At 39.4% G+C, this 23,825-nt stretch overlaps 1 protein-coding gene across 7 annotated transcripts; it reads left to right on the top strand.

Annotated features, from left to right (window-relative positions):
- The first annotated feature begins 32 nt into the window (after positions 1-32).
- PALB2 (partner and localizer of BRCA2) lies at positions 33-23,825 on the top strand. 7 transcript variants are annotated; one of them, XM_082430942.1, is made up of 14 exons: positions 34-289; positions 2,087-2,146; positions 2,284-2,386; positions 4,878-6,347; positions 6,921-7,052; positions 8,257-9,071; positions 9,432-9,503; positions 11,226-11,387; positions 12,500-12,585; positions 12,842-13,003; positions 14,430-14,546; positions 18,656-18,743; positions 20,959-21,107; positions 23,321-23,825. In XM_082430942.1, exons 1-14 carry the CDS (start codon positions 215-217, stop codon positions 23,529-23,531), a joined length of 3,702 nt encoding a protein of 1,233 aa, XP_082287068.1. In that variant the 5' UTR covers positions 34-214; the 3' UTR covers positions 23,532-23,825. The 7 variants fall into 7 exon arrangements, with proteins under 7 accessions (XP_082287069.1, XP_082287068.1, XP_082287070.1 ...); XM_082430943.1 differs by lacking the exon at positions 14,430-14,546 and having other exon boundaries at positions 33-289; XM_082430944.1 differs by lacking the exon at positions 6,921-7,052 and having other exon boundaries at positions 8,248-9,071.

Raw genomic sequence — 23,825 nt, 5'->3', positions numbered from 1 at the left:
TGGGTGGCCTCGCTCCATTGCTCTGCGGTCTCTGGCTGCGCGTGCGCAGGCCGAGTGGCGGATGTAATTGGTAGGGGTGATTGGCGCGCCCAGCCCGCGTGGGCCGGCTGACCGTGGGCAGACTGGATCCCGGGCACCCCGTACCTTCCCCAGGAGCCTCGGGGCCTAGGGCCAGGCGGGCTCCTCGTATCCGCAGGCCCGGGGCCAGCGACGGATGCTCTTTTTGTTGGCCGCCGGCCAGATGGAAGAGCCTCCTGGGAAGCCCCTCAGCTGTGAGGAGAAGGAAAAGGTGCCGGGGATGCGGGAAGGGTTGACTCAGAACTTTGAACCCCTTTCCCAGGATTTGAGGCATGTCTTTGTTTCCTCCACCGTCCGAGGGCGGCAGTGACCTCTCACCATCTTCTCTGGACTGAGGGAGCACAGGAAGTGAAAGTGTGGGAGATGGCATTTGAAGAACAAAGTTTCTTTACAGCAGAAATGCAAAAGTACAAAATGTAAAACTGTAGATAAAGCTAAAGTCCGCTTTGACACTCTCCCCAGCCCACCTTGCACACTCTCAATCTTGGCTTCTCCCACCCCACCCCCTTAAGTAAATCTCTTAACAATCTGGACTTCAGACCTTTTTGTGCACCTGTGTGTGTGTGCGCGCGCGTGCGTGTGTTGAACGGGCGGTGGGGGTGTGGAGGGGTGCGGTTGTGTCCTTTAACCACCAAAAACTAATACATTTTTTTGGAAAGGTGAATGTTCGTAAAAGGTATGATCCGGATGGTTCTGCAACTTCCGTTTTCCTTCTCTGTGTTTAACATCCACATTAGTCCATGTTTACCTACTTTATTTTTAAAAGTTCTTTATAGTATCCTGCAGCGTGGAAGTGCCGCCTTTTCTTTACATATTACTCTGTCGAGAGCCTTTTAGGTTGTTTGCAGCTTTTCTTTCTACAACAGTGCTGCCCTGAATATCCTTACACATGCCACCTTGTACGTGGGCCGGCGAATGTTGTTAACTTGAATGCATCTCGTGCTGGCTCTTCCAAGCATCGTGCTGAAACTCTTCATTCACAATAACTCATCAGTCCTCTTATCCCATCCTGCCTTGCAGTGGGGGTGACAGAGGTCATTTACAAGTCAACAAGCTAATTCCCAGACGTTGATAAGAATGGTGATAAGTAGGAAGCTGTGAGAAGCAGTCTAGCATAGAGGTTAAGAGCACAGACTGCGTAGGTGTGAATCATGCCGTTTATGAATTGTGTGATCTTGGACAAATTGCTTTCCCTGTGATCTTCCCAAAGCTAGCTCTTTCCTCCTTCCGGTCTGGGCTCAAATGGTAGTCCTCAGAAATGCCTTCCTCACCACTGTCTCTAAAGTAGTCCATTCTCCTGTAGCCCAGACACTCTCACATCACCCTGTTTGTCTGGGTATTGATTACCATGTGAAATCATCTTACCTGTTTATTCGTTTCCTTGTTTATTATCTGTACCCCTCACTATGTGTAAGCTGCCTGGGAGCAGGGGTCTTGACCACTGTGTATACCTAGCAGCTGGAACTATAACTGACACACGGTGGGTATCAGTTATTGTTCTAGGTGCTGGAGATACCTGGACCAATGACTGATTCATTAGTTGAATGACTGTCTGAGGATGACAGCCCCTGCTACCTTCAAGGATCTCACAGTGAGATGGGAGGAAACAGCGAAGTAAACAGACAATATGTGTAATAAGTACTGTGATAAAGCAAGCACAGAGGAGAGGTGGAATGCCTAACTTGGATTTGGAGAAGGACCTAGAAGTTTACCCCAGGGAAATAAAAATCTAAGCTGAGGCTTGAGGAATCAGTAGGAATTAGCAAAGTGAGTTGGGGAGGAAATGCTCCAGGTGATAGGAACAACTTATGCAGAGATGCTGAGATATTAGAGAGCTTGATGTTCTGTGAGAACTGAAAGTAGAATGAGTCAGGGCCGCTTCCTCCACTGCCTCTAGCTGAGGGACCTGCTGGGCGCTGCACGCTTGTGTCTGATAGGCACTGCATCCCTTCTCTCTGATGCCTCCTTTCCACCTGCTCAGTTTTGTTTGGTGTTTTTCTTCTTCCAGTTGAAGGAAAAATTAGCATTCTTGAAAAGGGAATACAGCAAGACACTGGCCCGCCTTCAGGTAAGTGAATCTTATCCTCTCAAATTGGTGTTGTGGTGCAAAGAATATAAAAACAGCTCTTTGTTTAATAAAGCTTTTAACCAAAATTTATTTCTTTTTTGTAAAATTGCTTCGTGAGCTGCTTTTGTTTTCTCTAGCGTGCCCAGAGAGCTGAGAAGTTTAAGAATTCCATTAAGAGAACAGTAGAAGGACAAGATTCCTCGCTCCAGCAGGAAGTTTCAACACAGCTAACCGACACAGGTAAAGCTAGCCCATTCACTTATACTTGCTTTATTATTCATTTCCCAGGTAAATTTGGCTGTGGTTCTTTTTCTCACAGTCAGAAGATAAGGAGTAGCAGTAGACTCTTTTTTTTTTTTTTTTTTTTATTTATTTATTTATTCTTGGCTGTGTTGGGTCTTCGTTTCTGTGCGAGGGCTTTCTCTAGTTGCAGCAAGCGGGGGCCACTCTTCATTGCAGTGCGCGGGCCTCTCACTATCACAGCCTCTCTTGTTGCAGAGCACAGGCTCCAGACGCGCAGGCTCAGTAATAGTGGCTCACGGGCCTAGTTGCTCCGTGGCATGTGGGATCTTCCCAGACCAGGGCTCGAACCCGTGTCCCCTGCATTGGCAGGCAGATTCTCAACCACTGCGCCACCAGGGAAGCCCCTAGACTCTTTAAAGTGTACAATTCAGTGGTTCTTTGTATATTCAAAAAGTTGTATAACCTAGTCACTATCTAATTACAGAACATTTTCACCACCCCTAAAAGAAACCCTGTGCCCATCCTACCCTTAACCCCTGGGCAACTATTAACCTACTTTTTGTCCCTGTGGATTTTCCTATTGTGGACATTGCATATAAATGGAACCATACAGTATGTGGCCTTTTGTGACTATCTTCTTTCACTTAGCATAAAGTTTTCAACTGTCATCCATCCATCTGTACATTCATCTAAGCATGCATCAGTACTTCATTCCTTTTTGCAGCTGAATAATATTCCATTGTATAGATGTACCATAATTTGTATATCCATTTGTCAGTTAATGGACATTTGGGTTGTTGCTACTTTTTGGCTATTATGAATTTTGGTCATTATGCTGCTATGAACATTCATGTACAAGTGTTTATGTGGACATATATTTTCAGTTCTTTCAGGTATGTACCTAGGCGTGGAATTTCTAGGTCATACGATAATTCTATGTTTAACTTTTTTGAGGAACTGCCAAACTGTTTTCTACGGTGGCTGTACTGTTTTACATTCCCACCGCAATGCACAAGGGTTCCCGTCTCTCCACATCCTTGCTAATACTTGTAATTTTCTATTTTTAAAATTATAACCATTCTGGTAGATATGAAGTGGTATCTAATTGTGGTTTTGATTTGCATTTCCTAGTGACTAATGATGTTGAACATCTTTTTGTGTGCTTGTTGACCATTTGTATATCTTCTTCAGAGAAATATCTATTCAAGTCCTTGCCGATATTTTAATTAGGTATTTGTCTTTTTATTGGTGAGTTGTAAGGGTTCTTCATATATTCTAGCTATTAGACCCTTATCAGATAACATGATTTGTAAATATTTTCTCCCATTCTGTGAGCAATAAATTGTATTTCAGTTGGATTGCATATTTAGTTGCTCTTTTCCTCTCTTAACTTTTAGCAATTATATTTATTGCTTAAATATTGGAAAGATGATCTTTTAAAATTATTTATATATGCACAAAGAAAAAAGTCTGGCTGGGAATATTTTAATAAAAAACAATAATCATTTCTTATGTTAGAAGTCAGGTAATTTATAATCATAAAATTGGAGGCTAATGAAGTAGAAAAGTGGTATGAGGGACTTCTCTGGTGGTCCAGTGGTTAAGACTCCACGCTTCCAATGCAAGGGGCACGGGTTCAATCCCCGGTCAGCGAACTGAGATACCAGATGCCGCGCAGTGCGGCAAAAAAAAAAGAAAAGAAAAGTGATATGAAAATTACTTGAGCCAAAAAAGATACACAAAGTAAAAAATTAGGTGAGATACGGGGGAAATGGGGAGATGTAGGTCAAAGGGTACAGAGTTGCAGTTATGCATAATAAATAAGTTCTGGAGAGCTAACATACAGCATGGTGACAATAGTTAATAATACTGTATTGTAGGGACTCCCCTGGCGGTCCAATGGTTAAGACACCATGCTTCCACTGCAGCGGGTACAGGTTCGATCACTGGTCGGGGAACTAGGATCCTGCGTGCTGCGCGGCCCCCAAAAAAAAAAAAAAGGAATAATACTGTATTGTATACTTGAAATTTGCTAAGAGAGCTGACCTTAAGTGTTCTCATGACACGCAAAAAATTGTAACTATGGGAAATGATGGATATGTTAGCTTGATTGTAGCAACATTTCACAATATATACATATACCAAAACATCACATTAAATATGTACAATTTTTATTTGTCGGTTGTACTTCAGTGAAGCTGGAAGACAAAACTAAGAGAAAAGATGATTGCAATAAAGAATAGATAATCTTTCAGTTTAAAAATCATTCTTCCAGCACAATTCCATTTTTGTTACATTTACTTAGTATTATTATAGTTCATCAGATCATTAAAAACTTGAGCTTTGATCTGTCTGAACGAAATACCATTGACTCTCTTTTAAATAAATGTTTTGTAGTATTTATATGTAATATTTAAAAATAAATATGGGGTAGTTTTTATGTCATTTTAAAAGGAAAATATTAACTATATAATTTTTTTCTCCTCAGAACCTAAAAATAAAGTATCTCCTTGTGACACGTTACAAATCAACACCCACGTCGATAAAGAAACTGGAGAAAAGACACCTATCACACTTGACCTTGAGCCTGAGTCCTTTAGCCCTGGACGAATCCCAGCAGAAGGATCATGCACACAAAGATCAGATGATATCCAAGAACATTCTCCCTGCAGGGTCAGTGGCCCTGATGGTAAGAAACGGGAGAGTAAGCTGCTAGGGAGAAGAAGGAAACAGGAGAGAACATTTATTTCACAGGAGAGAGAGTCTTTCTTTGACGTTGATTCGCTCATACTCTCTGGAAAAAGACTAAAGGAACAGGAAGAAATCAATAGAGTTAATCCTAAGACACCTGTAACTGAGATAAGAACTTACCCGTCAGGTCCTAAGTTTGACATTCCGGATTCTCCAACTCCAGTTACAGGAAATAATGTAGGGAGTGTATTAATTCTACCAAACGCCAAACCACAGAGAGATGTTGATGCACTCTTAAGAGGAAATAATTTCCCCAGGGTGACTACTCTTCCTTTGCATGCTCCGTCAGTCAGCAGTAGTGGTCAGCACCTTGAGCATAAGCCTCCTAAAAGTAACTGTGAACTTACTACTCACAGTTTAAAAAACATTAGCCCTGCTTCACCTGTAAACTTAGAGACACAAAAAGAAAAAATGACTGTCTTTACAGATAACCCAGAGGTAAACAGAAGTATAACTGCAAGTGGCCAGCCGCTTAGAAGTCCTAACTTGGAGGCAGATAATTCATGTTCTATAAATGAACTCACCTACGATAACTTAGTGGCAAATGAAAACCAAAACTTAAAAGAACAAAATCACACAGAGATGTCTTTTAAATCTCCCAATAATGCTCTTGGTGGTAGAAATGAAAGTCCTCTGGAAAAAGAAGTTCTAAGTCAATCTAAGAGTCTTAGCCTAGAAGTACTTTCTCCTGCTTCTACAGAAAATCAAACACATTCTTGCACAGTGCTTGAAGGCCTTCTATTTCCTGCAGAATATTATGTTAGAACAACACGACGCATGTCAAATTGCCAGAGGAAAGTAGCACTGGAGGCTGTAATACAAAGTCATTTGGGTGTCAGAAAAAATGGGTTTAAAAATAAAAATAAGGAATCTGCTAAAAAGTTAAACGTTTCCAATGAAGAAACTAACCAAAGTGAAATTAAGATGTCAGACACATATGCAGAACAACCAAGTTCAAAAAGTCCTCAGAAACTTCTCTTGTTAACTGAAGTCAACTCTCCCGCTGGCCCCACTAAAGATGACTTTTCTAGGAAGGCGGTTACCCAGCCATCTGGTAGAAAACGCAAAGGAAGAAGAAAGTCAGCCTGCACCCCTCTGTTAGATCACCATGAACTACTTTTGCCAACTTCTGGCATATCAGGTGTTAATAGGTCCAAGGAAGAAGTTACCTTGCACAAAGATCGGAATGAAAAAGCAATTATTCATGGTAAGAAGAGAGAGAAAGGTAAATTGAGTTGTGGTTGATGGTGGTGGTAGCTAACACTATGTGCCTGGCACTTTCTAAATGTTGTACAGATACTAACTCACTGAATCATGACACCAACTGTACGTGAGGTAGAATCTGTTTTTATCCTCACTTTACAGATGAGGAAACTAAGGCAAGGAGATCAAAGTATCTTTAAAATGACAGAGTCAGAATTCACCCCTAGCTGGATGGTGCCAGAGTTCACAAATATGGTTGAAAAAGTTGACACTTAGAAGGAAACTATATTGGATATTTACCTAAAATTAGTGTTTATTCAGGTACCATACAATCTTTTATCCATGGGGAGAAGTAACTAATATAGGGAATGTTTTTGAAATAAAATTAAATCTGTGTCAGAGTAAGAGTCCACTGACAAACTCTTAGGGATGATCGTCTAGCAAAATGCAATTGTTCTGAGCCACTTTTGGGGGTAAAATATCTAATACCTCAGTCTCTCTGAGGTCTGTAGGACACAGATTTTGAAGGATATCAAGTGACATGTTATAATCTAAACTTCTTTATTCATTTACTCAGGAGTTATATCTGATAAGCTGAGCACAAAATCTGGATCATTCACTCCAGTTCTGTGTGAGAGCTCAGCAACTTTCTGTAAAGGGCCAGATATGAAGTATGGTCTTTGTGCTGCATCACAGCTACATGAGTATAGTGTGAAAGTCACCATAGACAATATGTAAATGTGATCGTCTCAATAAAATTTTATTTACACAACAGGCAGCCAGCTGCTCTATACCACTGGATGCAGGCTTTGGTCTGTGAGCTACAATTCATTAATTAATTTAAAAATAATAATCATGACTTTTGTATCATCATTTTTTAGGCCAACAAGAAAACAAAGGAATGGGAATATAGGGCAATCTAATAATAAACTTGAAATGTTCTTTTGTATACTTTGAAATAATCTGTGATTTCAGTAACCTGCAGGTACATTAAAAAATTTTTTTTTCTTGTGGTGACCTTCACATAACATAAAGTTAACCTTTTTAAGTGAACAATTCAGTGACGTTTAGTACATTCGCAGTGTTGTGTCACCATGACCCCTGTCTAGTTCCAAAACACTTTCATCACCCCAAAGGGAAACCCCATACCCATTAAGCAGTGTCTTCCCATTTCCTCTCGTCAGTCCCCGGCAACCAGCAATCTGTATGCTATCTCTGTGGACTTACTTATTTGGGGTATCTCATATTAATGAAATTATACAATATGTGACATTTTGTGTCTGGCTGCTTTTACTTAGCTAGTTTTTGAGATATACCCACATTGTAGCTTGTATCAGTTTATGGCTGAATAATATTCAATTGTATACATGAACCACAGCTTTCTTATCTGTTTATTAGGTGTTGGATGCAGCTACACTTTGAGTGATACAGAATTCCTGTCGCTTTAAGTCTAGTAAATTACTCTTTGCTTGAAAAGGGGACTAAGTTTTCTTCAGTGAGAAGGGCCAGCATTTTGTAGACTGTACTCTGGTAGCCTGTTGGAATCATAGTTCTGGATCAGAAGGGACTTTAGAGATTCTTAGTCCAGTTCCCGTAGGAGGGACAAAGGAAAATGATGTGAATTGACTTGCCCAAGGTAACACAGCGAATCCGTGGCAGAGCTGGGACTCGACCCCCGTCTCCCTTCTAGCTAGTGCTGTCAGCACCACATTGATTTTGCTCCTGCAGGAGGAGCTGCTAGTTAACCACTAACCTATGGCTGATTTTTGAACCGTTCACTGAGATTTCAGAGTCATGGGTGGGAAAAGTAATGAACTCTGCACTATATTGGAGTTTAGAATCTCACTCTTCGTTGGGAATTAATGTCTCTTGTTGGGTATTTGTTCTGTTGCTTTCTGTTTTAGAGAAGGAAGGTCATTGTCAAAAAGAGGACTCCCTTTCTTACAGTAATTACGTGTATTTATCTTTGGATGATGATGCTTTCAGTTCTTCGTTTCATAAGAATGAAATGCTAAATTTAAAGCATCTGTCGCCTTTTCTCAAAATCACAGACTTTCAGTTACCTGATGAAGACTTTGGGCCTCTTAAGCTTGAAAAACTGAAGTCTTGCTCAGAAAAGCTGATGGAGCCTTTTGGATCAAAAACGTATGGAGAGGGACATCTTAAAGGGGGAAATTGTGTTGCTGTGGAGGAACTGAACCCTAAACAAATCACTATAGAAAAGGAGGATGGGAAAGAGGAACTGATCATCCTGCCAGGAAAGGCACACCCTAAAATGCCAAGCAAAAAAAGCCAGCCTCAGGAGAAGGGCCTTTCTTCATCCATTTTACTTTTCACTCCTGTAAATACTGTTGCATCTGATGATAATGACAGACCGACAGCAGACCTGTGCTCACCCGCTTTCCCCATCTTAGGCTCTACTCCAGCTTTTGGCTCCCAAGCCCATGGAGAAAAGGTGTCTGCAGAGGTTGTTGGACAAGCTTGCTCTACACCCCAGCTTTCTCACTTAAAAGCCACAGTCAGCCTTGCTAGTGATCATAAACAATTTTGGAGCAGCCCACCAAAATTAGATAGCAGCCTGCATGTGGCAGGAAGGGAAGGACAGCCTTCCTGTGACTGTGACTCTGGTCCCCAAGCAACACCTCTACCCATCGAGTCATCAACCTACAAAGAAAATCAGCTCCGTGGAAACATGTGCCAGGAATCACGGAAACATTCCACTGAACAGGTACAGACTGCTTCCTTTGTGAAATTTTATCTGAAGAAATGAAGTATCTTAGTGAATATGGACAGCGTGACCACCTTACACATCAGTTCCTCAGTGTTTAAAAATGTTTAAATATGTTTCTGTGATATGGCTTCACTATAAACATTAAGTTCATTCTGGGGAAATTAGGATTAATTAAAGAATATATATTTTTAAATATAAGGGACCCTATTCTCTTTGTTATCAATGAAGTTGTTGCATTTGGAACTTTGCCGCTGTTACCATAGAAAATAAAACATAGGAAATAGTTTGATGAGTGAGTGATGCAGGCAGATATCATACATAAAGTATAAATTAATTATGTGACTTCTGTTTCCACAGACGGAAATAGCAGACGTTCCTGCTTGTGATAGCTTAAACCCAGGCACCCTACAATTGGTTTCAAAGTTAAAGGTCAGAAAGCTGTTAACTTATAATATGTCTTGTGACTTACATGTGAAAAATGTGATGAATTGATAGGAAGATGCAGAAGAATTTGATCATTAGAAAAACTTGATAGAATAGATTCAGAAAAACAGATTTAAATTCTTTGTTTTCCGCAATATTTACCTGTGAATATATTTTGAGATCTTCTGAAGAAGTTTATATGTCAAGCTATTGCCAAGAACAACTTAACTCTCCATATCTAAATTTTAAATCAGGTATTTTGACAGAGAGAGAGGGGGGTCATTCATGACTCTCCTACCCAAATGATGTAGTATTTCTAGAAGAATCACTTATGGTGATTTGTAAGAAAATGGGTAGCAGTTCTAGGTTATGACATAGTGAATGGTTAATTTTCATATGCTATGTGTTATATATGGTTCTGAGAAATATAAATTATAATATTCTGTTAATGATATTTTGGTAAATCCTGAGAAGTGGATTAGACCCCTGTCCTGCTTAACTTTTTATACTTGAAGTAGGATGGTGTAGAGCAGGGTTTTTCAATCTCAGTACTGTTGACATTTGGGGCTGGATAATTCTTTCTTGTAGGGGACTGGCCTGTGCATTGTATGGTATTTAGCAACAGCCCTGGTCTCTACCAGTAACACTCCCTTCCCAGTACTGATGACCAACAGTGTCTCCAGATATTGCTAACTGTCCCCCAGGGGAGGGTTGCAAAATTGCCTCTAGTTGAGAACAACTGGTATAGAAGAAAGAGCTTTAAATCCACATAAACTATTTCTGCGGATCACTGGCTGTGTGATGTGGGACAAATCATTTAGCCTCTGATCCCCAGATTCCTTTTCTATAAAAGACACATAATAATACCTATGTTGTTTCAAAGCTATTCATAAATCAATTTTAATAACTTAGTTTCTTAAAGGAATCAACCATTTCATTCATATTTTCAAATTTGTAGGTAAAAAGTTATTTATTATTCTTACAGCTTTTTGGTCTGTGTATATGCAGTTAAGCCTCTCTCTTCTCACTCCCCATTTCTATATAAAAGTATTTTTTTCCTATATCAGACTTAAGAGGTTTGTCCATCCTATAGGTCTTCCAAAAAAACTGGTTTTTGGTTGTGTTGATTGTTAAATGAGTTTTTTGATTTCCTATTTCATTTTTTTTTTCTATTTTTATCCTTAGTAATTCCTTCCTTCTGTTTATCATTGTGCTTATTTCATTGTTCTTTTACTGACTTCTTGAGCTGCTTGCTTACTTTATAAATACCTTTATAATTATAGGTTTTTGGGTTTTTTTTGTTTCGGGGGGTTGGGATATACTGCTTTGGCCACCACATTCTGCATGTTCGTTTAGAAATAATATGTTGTTTCAGTTTTATTCCCTCTTCAACCCATGGGTGCTTCATCAGAATGTTTCATTTCCAAAGGTTCTTATGGGACTAATGTTCCAGTTAGTTCTTATGGTCTATTTTTTTGTGGTTAAATCTGAATCTTTTCCAGTCTGGAGCTACATGTTTTTAAATCTATCATTGTAAGTGTGTATGGACAATTATTGTAGTTACCTAAGACCCACAAAGCTCTTTCTTTTGACCTGCATAAAATTTTAATTACATTTAGTTGGTATTTCATCTAATCCTTGTAATCCATTACTTTTCATATTTATTCTTTTTATTAAACAGCCCCCAAGGATCCCTTTAACATAACTGTTGTTGCCATTCTGTGTCAGAATCCTTCAGGTTCCTGTTCTGTGGATGTGAGTGCCATGTGGTGGGAAATAGCTGGTTTCAAAGAGCGGTGTATCATAACTGCTTGTGAATACGTAGTTTCTCTTTGGAAACCTCTGGATACTTGGCAGTGGGAAAAAATTTATTCCTGGCACTTCGCAGAGGTAAGTCAGAATATTATAACTGAAAGAGATCTTTCCAATCATTTGCATGGTAATATAGATGTGCAGCTTACCAAAAATATGGGATCTATGACTATGCAAGACAGAGCAGAGAGATGCGGTTTATCCCCAACATTTTATTATGAAAATATTCGAGCATACAGAAAAGTGGTGCAGGGGGCACCCATATACCCAGCATCTAGTCTCTACAATTAACATTGTGCTTTATTTGCTTTATCATGTTTATCCAGAGATGGATTTTTACCTTAGACCTGCTGGAGGAGCTTGGAATTTCATATCTATTCTGACTTCTAAACTTGCTGATACCCCTGTTCCTTACCTCTCACCAAAATGTTATTTCTGCTTTTTTTCTGTATATACTTTCTTCTGTCCTTGTCTACCTTCGTACATATCTTACATGGTTGCAATCTTGGTGTGCCTTTTCTTACCGTATAAACATGTTTCCTGGTTGCTACATATTCTTCATACTTACTTATTTGTTTATTTTGAATTTTATTTTTCCAGCTTTATTGAGGTATAGTTGACAAATAAAATTGTAATATATTTAAAGTGTACATTTGTGATGTACACATGTGATGATTTGATATACATACACACTGTGAAACGTTTCCCATAATCAAGTTAATCGACTCATTCATCACCTCACAGTTTCCTTTTTTTCTTCTTGGTGAGAATGCTTAAGATCTACTACTGTCTTGGCAAATTTCATTCTTGTTCTCCAGTATACCCCCAGCTTCTAGCACTGTGCCTTGCAGAGTGTTGCTCAATAAATATTTGTTCAGTGAATAAACTTACTTTAAATGGCTACATATTGTTCCATTAATCCACATGCCAGAATTTATTTAATTATTCTCCCATTGCTAGAGCATACATTGTGTTAAATAAATGCCACAATAAACACTATTATGCACATAGCTTATTTGGATTTAAGCTTATAAAAATAGGGTGTTTGCTGAACATTTTCACATTTGTTCAAATATTGGAAACTATCCTGGTATAATGACACTAGAAAGGAATGTGACAAATTTTGGAAAATTTAGATTAATTAAAGATGAAACAACCAAATATAATTTTGGCTGCTTTGTTTTATTTAGGTCCCAGTATTACAGATAGTTCTAGTGCCTGATGTTTGTAATCTTGTGTGTGTGGCTTTGGGAAATTTGGAAATCAGAGAAATCAGGTATGTAATTCTCAAGGAGTATTTTTTTCTTTCCCTTGATTTTTCTCAGCTTGTTTTGAGCACAAGTTATAACCTAGTCTTGAGTCTTGAAGGAATCTAAATTAAGTCTAAAGAGAGATTTGTTAAAAGACAAACAAACAAACAAAACTATCAATGACATCCCTGACTAAAGTTTCCTTATAAAGTTTGAACCTAGTTCTTTAATATTAAAGACTTATTCCTGACTTCTCTGCATTTTTCCTTATATTTGGTTTAGGGCACTACTTTGTTCTCCTGATGGTAAAAGTGAAAAGCAAGTGCTCCTGAGTTCTGGAAATATAAAAGCTGTGCTTGGCCTGACAAAGAGGAGGCTAGTCAGTAGCAGTGGGACCCTTTGTGATCAACAAGTAGAAATCATGACGTTTGCAGAAGATGGAGGGTAAGAAAAGCATTGGTTGATTTTAACTATTAGATCAAGAATGATTTTATCACAGGGTTTCAGAGAGAGTTGAATCAGTAGCATCTTGTTTTCTCTGCTGTATGTGTAGTACAGCAGGTTCTGCCTCAATACTGGGCTATAACATAGAAGCAGTTTAGGGAGGTGGAGCCAGACATGGCAGGGAAGAAGGCAGTGGAGCAGAGAGGCTCAGCAAGTGTAGTTTGTTCTTCAGTCTCCCTTGACATCTCTGTGTGTCCTTTAAGTATTACAGATACCTCAAGATCCTATACCCTTTTCTGGTTTCACAAACTCGGTTTCCATTGCTTCAGGTACCATCTGGATGCTGGCTACTTGCAAACATATATTTCTAACTCTGAGCTCTTTCTCAACCTCTAGACCTGCGTGCCTATTTATTAGACATCTCGTGGATACCTCAAATTCAACATGCTAAAAATGGAACTCATAGCATCCTCTATGTCTGTAATACACTCATTACACTTTATTGTGATTTTTAAAAAATTTATTTATTTTATTTATTTATTTTTGGCTGTGTTGGGTCTTCGTTGCTGTGCGTGGGCTTTCTCTAGTGGCGGCGAGCAGGGGCTACCCTTCGTTGCGGTGCGCGGGCTTCTCATTGCGGTGGCTTCTCTTGTTGCAGAGCACGGGCTCTAGGCGCACGGGCTTCAGTAGTTGTGGCTCACAGGTTCAGTAGTTGTGGCTTGCAGGCTCTAGAGCGCAGGCTCAGTAGTTGTGGCACACGGGTTTAGTTGCTCCATGGCATGTGGGATCTTCCCGGACCAGGGCTCGAACCCGTGTCCCCTTCATTGGCAGGCGGATTCTTAACCACTGCGCCACCAGGGAAGCCCTATTGTGATTATTTATCTGTCTTTCCTAATGACGGAGGGCATGGACCTTGTTTGTCTTATTTAATCCATGACCTGTTGCAGTAAAATAGGCAAGAGATAAATAATTGTTTGCTTAAATTAGGAAAGCATTAGTGGAAATGGGGAGAAACAGATGGATTTGAGAGAGATGAGATGATAAAGCCATTAGGACTTGGTGATTGAGTAAATAGAGAGGAAGGACACAAGGATAAAGTCCATATTTCTGGGTTGCTCACCTGGGTGGGTGGTGGAACGGTTAGTTGAGATAGCAATGCAGAAAGAAACACAAGGTTTAAAGAGAGAGCTGGTGAGTTTAATTTTGGATATGATGAATTTGAGGTGCTTGCAATATATCCAAGTAGGTAATATGAAAGTAATAAATGTTCATTGTAGAAAGTTTAGAATACATGTGTTTTCTGGTTGAAATTTTTTTTCTGGCATTAGGTTAGTGTTTATTATGCATAGTTCAATAATATGTAGAAGAGCTGCTTAGAAACTGCTTTGGTGGAAAGTGCTGATTTTTAATACTGTTTTTAATGCAGAAGCAAAGAAAAACAGTTTTTGATGCACCCTGAAGAGACTATACTAACTTTTGCTGAGGTTCAAGGGATGCAGGAAGCTCTGCTTGGTACCACTGTAATGAACAACATTGTTATTTGGTAAGCTTTCCCTCGAGGGCCTCAGTTTCCTCATCTGTAATATAAGGATTTACCTCTAATTTCACAGGGTTATTAAGATTAAATAAGAGACTCTGTAAATATGATTGTGTTTTTGTTTGTTTACTATCAAATGCTATATACTTGTCTTAACAAGATTAATTCAGACAGTCCAAGCAGACAATTTTAAAATAAATGAAATTTTTTTTTGTTGACAAAAATCTACTGCTGGGAGTTCGCTGGTGGCCTAGTGATTAGGATTTGACGCTTTCACTGCAGAGACCCGGGTTTGATCCCTGGTCGGGGAACCATCCCACATGCCTCACCGCACGGCCAAAATACAAAAAAAAAAAAAAAAAGTATTGCTTCCAGTTAATGGCTGAGTACCTTTCTCAGACTAATTCTCCTACTTAAAATACCTATGAACTCTGCACAAAATATAAAAATCAACTATCTGAAAGCACTAGAGAGCAAGAAAAAAAGAAATATGCTGGAGGAAGTTCAATACTTAGAAGAAGGAAATGTCACTGGGCGAGTTTCCTGTTCAGCGGGCAGGCCCCAGTCTGCACACTCAGTTATTAAAAGCCTGATAGAAAATGTTCTGTCCTGCTGGCTTAAAGGACCGAAGGATAGAAATCAAGGTAACTACAGCAGCTAGAAAACAAGGAAGAAAAATCCCAAAAAGTAGAGAGCCAGAGAAGGAGCCCTAAACTCTGGCTATATTCTCTACCTAAATATCTGGCTGACCTTTAAGCTGCATGTATGCAGGACAGACTTGAAGCAGCCCAGGTAAAGCAAAAAGAACTGAACTGGGTTTTCGGCATTTGGAATTTGAGTTTAGCCAATTTCACTGTTTACTAGGGGGAAGAAATCAATATTCTTCAGAGGAACCTAACAGAATGCAGAGTTTATGTGATGTGTCATTCATAATGTCTAGAATACTATCCAAAATTACTAGATGTATAAAACATGATTACAGGATTCAAATTAACACACTTGTGATAGGGAAACTGAAGTCGAAGAGTCCCCAGCCACCTCTCTTTCCTGACTATGGGAGAGAACCACACCCGGCCACAGACACTTGTAAGGTTAATTTGTAGGAGGAGAATAGGTTGATTTTTTTTTTTTTTTTCTCAGAAGCCTTCTCCATTAACTATTCCCTTGGGGCCAGAATGGGTCTTGGTGAGAGAAAGTTAAGATGTTAGTGTCACTGCTACCTGCCTGTTTGGCATTTTCCAGTCCTAACCCTCTAGGAATAAACTAGAAAAGCATGACCCCTGAGAGAAACTTTGTCCCCTCCCCACCAGGGAGCCTCTGGAATTTGACCATGACCTAATCTGCCAGAAGACCTTGTTTTCAGATGTCCTGCCGTCTTCGAGGCGCAGGTTTCCACTTGAGGCACTTTCCTCAGGGTTTCCACACATACGTCTTGTTTGAGGACAGCGTTCTTAATAAAACTTGTCTTTTCTATTCTTTCTGCTATTTCTGTAGCCTGGACTTGCATTGTTCGGCTCCTATACTATTCATATAATCTAGTACTATTGGTCTCCGTGCCATCAATCAATATTCAACCTCCAGATCATCTTTTATACTATTGCTTTATAAACACCCATCCTCCCGGTCCTGCTACCTCCCGCCGCCAAAAACAAAACCTTCAGTGGGGGCCCATTTTGCCTTCTGCAGCTTTCATTTATGCTTATGAAATGCTTATGCTTCATTACAAAAATTCCTCGCCACCTGTTCCCTATTCCTTCACTCCCTTTTTTCATTCCATCCTTCAGTTCCCCCCTTCTAATAATAATAGCCTTTGGCATTTCATAGATAAGGGATCCCAATGGAATTTGAGGCTAGGAAGGGACCTCTATACTTAACATCTAAGTATCAGTTTAAATTCTAAGTTTAAGGTTGCCTTAAGTTGCCTTAAGTTCTGTTGTAGCACCTCAACCCTCATTGATGTTTTCCTCTCTGAGTTCATATTGCCCTTATTTTTTTTTTTTTTTTTAATAGATTTATTTATTTATTTATTTATTTTTGGCTGTGTTGGGTCTTCGTTTCTGTGCAAGGGCTCTCTCCAGTTGCGGTGAGCGGGGGCCACTCTTCATCGCGGTGCGCGGGCCTCTCACTGTCGCGGCCTCTCTTGTTGCGGAGCACAGGCTCCAGACGCGCAGGCTCAGTAATTGTGGCTCACGGGCTTAGTTGCTCCGCGGCATGTGGGATCTTCCCAGACCAGGGCTCGAACCCGTGTCCCCTGCATTGGCAGGCAGATTCTCAACCACTGCGCCACCAGGGAAGCCCTATTGCCCTTATTTTTAACTTAGTATATACTGCCTTGTATTATGAAAGTCCTTGAAGATAGGTACTGTATCTTATATCTATTCTCAGTGTCTGTCTTAGCTCCTTGCTTAGAGTAGTTACTCATAGATGTCTATCAAAAGCTATCGTTTACCTTTTGGGCTCTGTATCACTTTACATTTACATACAGTAGTTGTTCACCTTCCCTATTGACCTCCTGATTTGTTAGATGTCTAAAGTGATTCATATTATAATCAAGGTTCAGTGGTCCTTTTTGAAACTATTGCTGAAGGTCTAAATATTTAATCTTAATCGAACTATACTAACCGAGCACCCATCTTTCAATTATTTACTAGGTATTTGAGTCTCTACTTATGTACCATTCCCTGTGGGAGATGCAGCTATGAATCAGATATGAACTCTCGTCCCAAGGCCCCTAAAATCTAGTAGGGAAATAAGATTGCTTTGCAATTCAAAGTATATAATTCCTCTACAATGTACATAAGGTCAGAGTGATACAGATTTAAACAAAGTGCTTTGGGATTTGGGGAAAGCGCAATTACTAAGTACAGAACTTGTACTAACCTCTGTAAGGGATAAACCATTCTGGTGTTCTCTATATGAGGAAAACCTTGCATAAGTACATGAGAATTTAGTTTTCTGTCTTCAGTTTTTATACACAGTACCTGGTGCATAGAAACATCAGAAGTATTTGTTGAATGCATATATTATACCCTATTACAGTATATATTAAATAAAATATGAGGCCTATGGATAGTACTATAGGGAATTGGAGGAGAGGAGATTTCTGTGGACTGGTGCAGACCAGGAGAAGTGATGGAGTCTAAAGGGAGCTCATACAGCTGGGAGAAGATGGGACATAATCTAGGCCTTAAGGAATAGATGGGCATTGTCAATACAGGGATGAGAATTAGTCAGTAATGGGGAGTGCGTTGGAAAGGATAGCTTGAACAAGGATATAGAGCCAGGAATATGCACAATATTTTGTCCAGACAATTAGAAGATTTCAAATAAGGGAGCAGTGAGTAATATAGTGTTGCAGCACTGGATTCATGAGGGTTATAAGTACCATGAAAAAGAATCTGGACTTTATCTTGTGGCTAATGGGGAGCCAATTGAAAGTTTCTCACCAGTAGAGTCACATGGTAGAACAGTTAATCAATGTCACAAATCCTCAATAAAGCTAAGGAGTGGTTCCAACAAACTTTATTTTTTTCTTCTTTGTATTCACCCTCTCCTGTCTTCCTTTTTCCATTTTTTATCCCATCTCAGTCCATTTTCTCTCCATTATCTTGGTCTAGCCACATTATCTTTTCTCTCCATTATCTTGGTCCAGCTCTAGTATAAACATATATTATAGAGACGTAATTATAAGTCTATTTTAGGTGTAGTCTCTCCCCTAACCAAATTTGGTTTCCTGACCATTGTCTTCCATGGAAAATATAGGCATAACAAGAAGAGTGATAAAATCACAATAATAGAGCTATGCCATGTGCCTAATTTCAATACAAGTAAAATGAGATAATGGAAAACTTTTCTCATGGAATGTGAAAAGATTTATCCCTCGTGGCATAGCTAAACTATTAAATCTAAAGCTAAACTATTAAATTACACTGTTGGCCAAGTTAAACTATAGTTTTATTTTTAGCTAAATTGGTGGCTAAACAAAACAAAGGTGCTGTGTCCCTTAGTTTTTCCCTTGGTCACCTCCTAAAGGATTCTGTGATAAATAAGAGAACATTATGTGAAAACCAGTTTGCTGGAAGAATATTATGACTTATTTATTTTTGGTGTCCAAGGAATTTAAAAACTGGTCAACTCCTGAAAAAGATGCACATTGGTGATTCCTACCAAGCTTCAGTCTGTCACAAAGCTTATTCTGAAATGGTAAGTAATGATCTGCTGGGACCACTTTGTGTGTTACTATTGGCCTCTCTGAGTGAGAGCAATAACTTAGTAAGTAGTAATTACCTGACCCTTCCTGGTGCCTATTTTTTTTCAAAATTGGATAGCAGTGTTTGTTCTTTCTTAAAATTTATCAGTGAAAATAAGTGATGGCACAATATGGCTGGGTAAAATTTCTGGCTGTATGACTTAAGGGCAAACCTTGATTTCCAGCTGTGAATTTGTACCTAGAAATAGTATGCCTGTTATCAGACTTGGCTCCCAACCACATTGCCATAAATGATTTATGATGTGAATGAATGCCCTTAGGAAGGATGATTAAATGGTCCTAGACATGTTTTTCTCTGAGGCTTTAGGATTCTCATATAGAATCCAACACAGCTTCTTAGCCATTGCGTTAATAGACTTGGCTTACAGTCCAGTGTTAACATCTGAACAGGGTGAAGGTATTTGTCCAGGAGTCAGGGGTAACTGCCTGAGTATCCACTGTTGAGCCACAAGCAGAGGCAAAAGCAGCCAGCTCAGCGCTGTGTGCAGACTGACCGGCCCAGCCGCAGTGGCAGCTCTGTGAGCGTCAGCACCCAGATGCTCTGAACACAAAGGATATTGGGTCTTTCCCTAGCCTAGCAGCATCTGTGGAAATGAACTCAAAAGTTGTGTGATCTTAGGGACTTCCCTAGAGGCCCATTGGTTAAAACTCCACGCTTCCACTGCAGGGGGCGTGAGTTCAATCCCTGGTCAGGGAACTAAGATCCCGTATGCCACCAAGAAAATGTTGTGTGATCTTAGATAATCTATCACATTATCTTGGGGCTAACTTTTTTCATCTTAAAATAAGAGGGTTGAATTTATTTCTGGAATGATTAAATATACCTACTAGGCATTTAAATAATTTTACATTTTTGTTTTTACAACATTAATACCTATTTGATATTGAAACATGTAACACAGAAATGTATAAGATAGGAAGTAAAATTTCTCCATGAAGCCAACCTCCAGAAATAATAGTTAATAGTTCAGTACAGGAATCAGCAAACGTTTTCTGTAAAGTGCCCAGATGGTAAATATTTTCAGCTTTGCAGGCCACGTGGTCTCTGTTGCAGCTACTCTACTCTGCCACTACAGCCCCAAGTCAGTAGAGGTAATACGTAAACAAATCGTGTGGCTATGTTCCAATAAAACTTTTTGGACAATAAAACTTTCTGAGACTTGGATTTCATATAATTTTCATGTGGCACAAAATGTTCTTCCTCTTTTTTCCAACCATTTCAAAATGCAGAAACCATTCTTAGCTCATGAGCCATGCAAAGATAGGCATTGAGCCAGATTTAACCTGTAGGCCACGGTTTGCCAACCCCTAGTTAAGTGTATAGCATGTAACATTTTTTGACTCTTGGTTGTTTTTTAATTATAAAGGTAATTCATTCTCATTATAAGAATTCAGTCATTCTATTGATAGAAATGGATGAATTAGAAATGAATGTTATTAATCCTAAGATGGCCCTATAATTAATTTTCCCTATTTTACCCCCCAAAATAACTACTTTCAACATACAACATACATATATATGTATATATACATGTATGTGTGACATATATTTTCACACACGATAATGTTATTATTAGGACATGTAATTTTAAAGCCAGGAGAGGTCTGTAACACATTTTCCCACAGAAACAACTATAGGTGATGGTGTCTTTTTTTGGTCATTTTTACTCTATAAATAAATAGGCTACTGCAAACTGGCCTGAAAATGCAGTCACCACTTAAAAGATTGTTTTTATGAGAAAATGTGTTACGAATTTTCAAAAACCAACTTACAGATGAACATTTCTAGTCTGAGGACTCCCTCCATGTGTTTATATGCCCTTTTTTCTTATGCCAGCATTTTCCCAAAGAGATGGCATGAGATGTTAGCAGGCTGTAAAGTGGAGGAAGCTGATAAGTCAGCTAGTCATGCCTGCAAAGACTGGCTGTAAAGTCACAGGGAGCCCTCTGCTGGAGAAGCCAGAAGTCCAGCTCAGTGATACCCTCAACAGTTCTACCTGGAAAAGAGTGAGCCAGGGATTGAATCCTGGACATTTAAGAGCCTGTTGACCGTTCCTGTAATTCTTTAGTTTTGTCTCTGCCAGTGCTTTCTTTTTCCCCACATACTCTGGATGATTTACTTGGTTATTAATTTTTCTCCTAAATCAGGGGCTCCTGTTTGTTGTTCTGAGTCACCCTTGTGCCAAAGAGAGCAAGTTGTTGGGAAGCCCTGTGTTTCAGCTGATTGTGATTAACCCAAAGACGACCCTGAGTGTGGGTGTGATGCTCTACTGCCTTCCTCAGGGGCAGGCTGGAAGGCAAGTGTGTTATTGCCATTTAATGAGTATGACATTTTAAGAAGCATTTGTGCAAATACAGAAACCATATATTTTTGTGTCACTGACATGAATGGAAACATGAAATACTACAGATCATGGTAAAGAATGTTAAGAAGTAGGATGAAGTATGAAGTTTAGTAGATCTGAGTCAAACCTCAGATTCCCTACATCCTATGATCCCCACTAGTATGGCACTGGATAGGTATTTTATGTGTTTTCAAGCCCTGTTTTTTCCCATACCAAAAAACAGGGCTTCAAATACAAAGTAATTAATATTTTACAAATACAAAGTAATTAATATTCTCTATTTCAAATACAAAGTAATTAATATTCTCTATAAAAAACTTACTATAATTTATGTTCTTTTCATGAAACCTAAATTAAGGAAGTTTTAAATGTACAAAGATATCTTTACTTTGAAATCTTGACTGAACCTTCATCATGGAGGCAGTTGATATTTATCTTTTGATAAATATTTATCTGTTGACTGATGAGAAGATCTATTTACCAATGCCATAGTTATTGTCATCCCAACAGTTTTCTGAGCTATGTAAAGCTCTGAAGTAGTGCTGGTATTAGGCGAACCGAGCAACATCTGAAGGTATCATTTATAAAGACTGCCATTATTAATGTTTGAAAATAGACCTGGTAAATCAGGACCACAAAGGTTAGCTTTAGTAACTCACAAGGTTAAGGAACCTTGATAGTTACAATGTATATTTCTGTGTTTCTTTGGATCTTGTGCAAAGCTTGCAAGATGATGGCATGTTCTAAAAGTCTCTCTCCCTATGTACTTAGCCAGCTGTGGCATTTCTGCAAATGCTCTTAGCTCAACAAGATCCTCAGAACTCTCATCTGCAATATATGCTTGCATAACACTTGTTTTCTTGGATATAAAGAGAGAACCATAGTCATTGGCCTAGAAATTGAGGATACAGATAACTACCTGGTCAAGCATTTCCTTTGTCACTTTTCAAACCCATTTGTTTAGTAAATCTTGAAAGCCTATTTGGTGCCAATCCTGTAGGAAGCACTACTATTTCCAATCTCATGGAAGTTAGAAGAGAAACCTAGTGAGTTCAAGTTTTTGAGCACAAGCCACCTGTTCTCCTTGCTTGGCCTTTGCAGTAAACCTTTCTCTGTTCAGAAAAGAAACAACTAGTGACTGCTCTTCAGTGCACACAATGCCACGAGGCTTGCACTTTTGGGGAGCACAAAGGATGGAAAGGCACCTTAATTGGCAGTGGAGGGTTGGGGAGAGACTGTCAAGGAAAACTTGATGGATTTTCAAAAGAACAGCTAGGAATCAGCTATACAAAGGTGGGTGCAAGCCAGAGATAAAATATATCATTCAGTTCACTCACAGTATTCACTGAGGGCTGACTGTACCAGGCTCTGTGCAAGGTGCTGGTGATATGGCAGTAAGGAATAACCATTAATTTTTATTAAGCACTTCCTGTGTGTTAGGTACTGTGCTAAGCTTTTTATATCAACTGTTTCATTAAACTTCACAACAATCCTATGAAGTAGGTACTCATATCATCATATCCCTGTTTCACTGATGAAGTTAAATGACTTGCCAGGGTTGCACATCTCTTACTTTGTTAAAATTCAAACCCCAGTAGCTGACTGCAGAGTCCTGTCTTAAAAAGACAACCAGATTTGTTTTATGATGTTTACATTTTTGTGGGACCAAACATGGAAATTGGAGAATCTCCCATAGTGAGGAGTGCTGTGAAGATAAACAGAGGTGCTGCGATAGAGAGGGAGCAGAGTGTACGTGTGTGTGCGCTCTCAGATCTCTGAGTAGGTATGACCTTTCTACGGAGGCGACAGGCCTGAATGATGACCAGAACCCAGCCAGGCTAAGCTCTGGGGTTAGAGCTGCCAAGGAGAGGGAAGAGCAAGAGCGAAGACAATAAGGTGAGACGGAGCTCAGCTGGTTTGAAGAGTGGGAGGCAGGCCCCTGTGAGCTGGTGTGCAGGGGGATACAGAGGTGCATCAGAGAGACAGGCAGGGTCTCTAGTCATTATGGCCAGCAGTCCTGGATTGCAAACACAGGCATTCCTATTTCCAGGTAATTTGGTTCTTCCTGAGAGCATGGTTTGGGCCTATTTTTTTTCATGTTTTTTTTTCTGTTTGTCTGTTTTTTGATATGTGATCTGAATTGTCTTTTCTCTGCTTGCTGTTAGGTTCCTGGAAGGTGACGTGAAAGATCATTTTGCAGCAGCAGTATTAACTTCTGGAACCATTGCCATTTGGGACTTACTCCTAGGTCATTGCACTGCTCTCCTTCCACCTGTCTCTGACCAGAACTGGTCTTTTGTTAAATGGTCAGGTGCAGATTCTCATTTGCTGGCTGGACAAAAAGATGGAAATATATTTGTATACCGCTACTACTAAGTTAGGGTAAGGTTGAAACACCGTGTTCTGGATATTTTTGGCCTCTTAGTACTTTTTGGAGTTGTTACTATAAAGGAGACTATTTGAAAGTCATTTAAAATAATTACCTGTATTCATTCAGGCAGACTTTTTACTCCGTTGGTAGGGGCCCTACTAATCTTGAATGTTCATTTATACTTACTTGGGAGAAACGGATTTTAGGTTGATTTTTGTAATTCCTCACATTTGCGCATTTGCTTTTAAAGGTGTATCTACATAAAGCTTCAAATGTTAATAAATATTTATTTTGATACA

This window comes from Balaenoptera physalus (assembly GCF_965194825.1).
Source record: "Balaenoptera physalus genome assembly, chromosome: 16".
NCBI lineage: Eukaryota > Metazoa > Chordata > Mammalia > Artiodactyla > Balaenopteridae > Balaenoptera > Balaenoptera physalus.
Note: the sequence above shows the minus strand (reverse complement) of the source record. Positions and strands in the feature narration are given on the sequence as shown.

Bases quoted from the DNA above. Each gene is read 5' to 3' on its own strand.
- PALB2 (XM_082430942.1), top strand. From the start codon at position 215: ATGCTCTTTTTGTTGGCCGCCGGCCAGATGGAAGAGCCTCCTGGGAAG. The intron at 9,504-11,225 runs GTCAGAAAGCTG...ATTCTGTGTCAG, and splicing joins AATTGGTTTCAAAGTTAAAG to AATCCTTCAGGTTCCTGTTC. The intron at 14,547-18,655 runs GTAAGCTTTCCC...TTGGTGTCCAAG, and splicing joins ATGAACAACATTGTTATTTG to GAATTTAAAAACTGGTCAAC.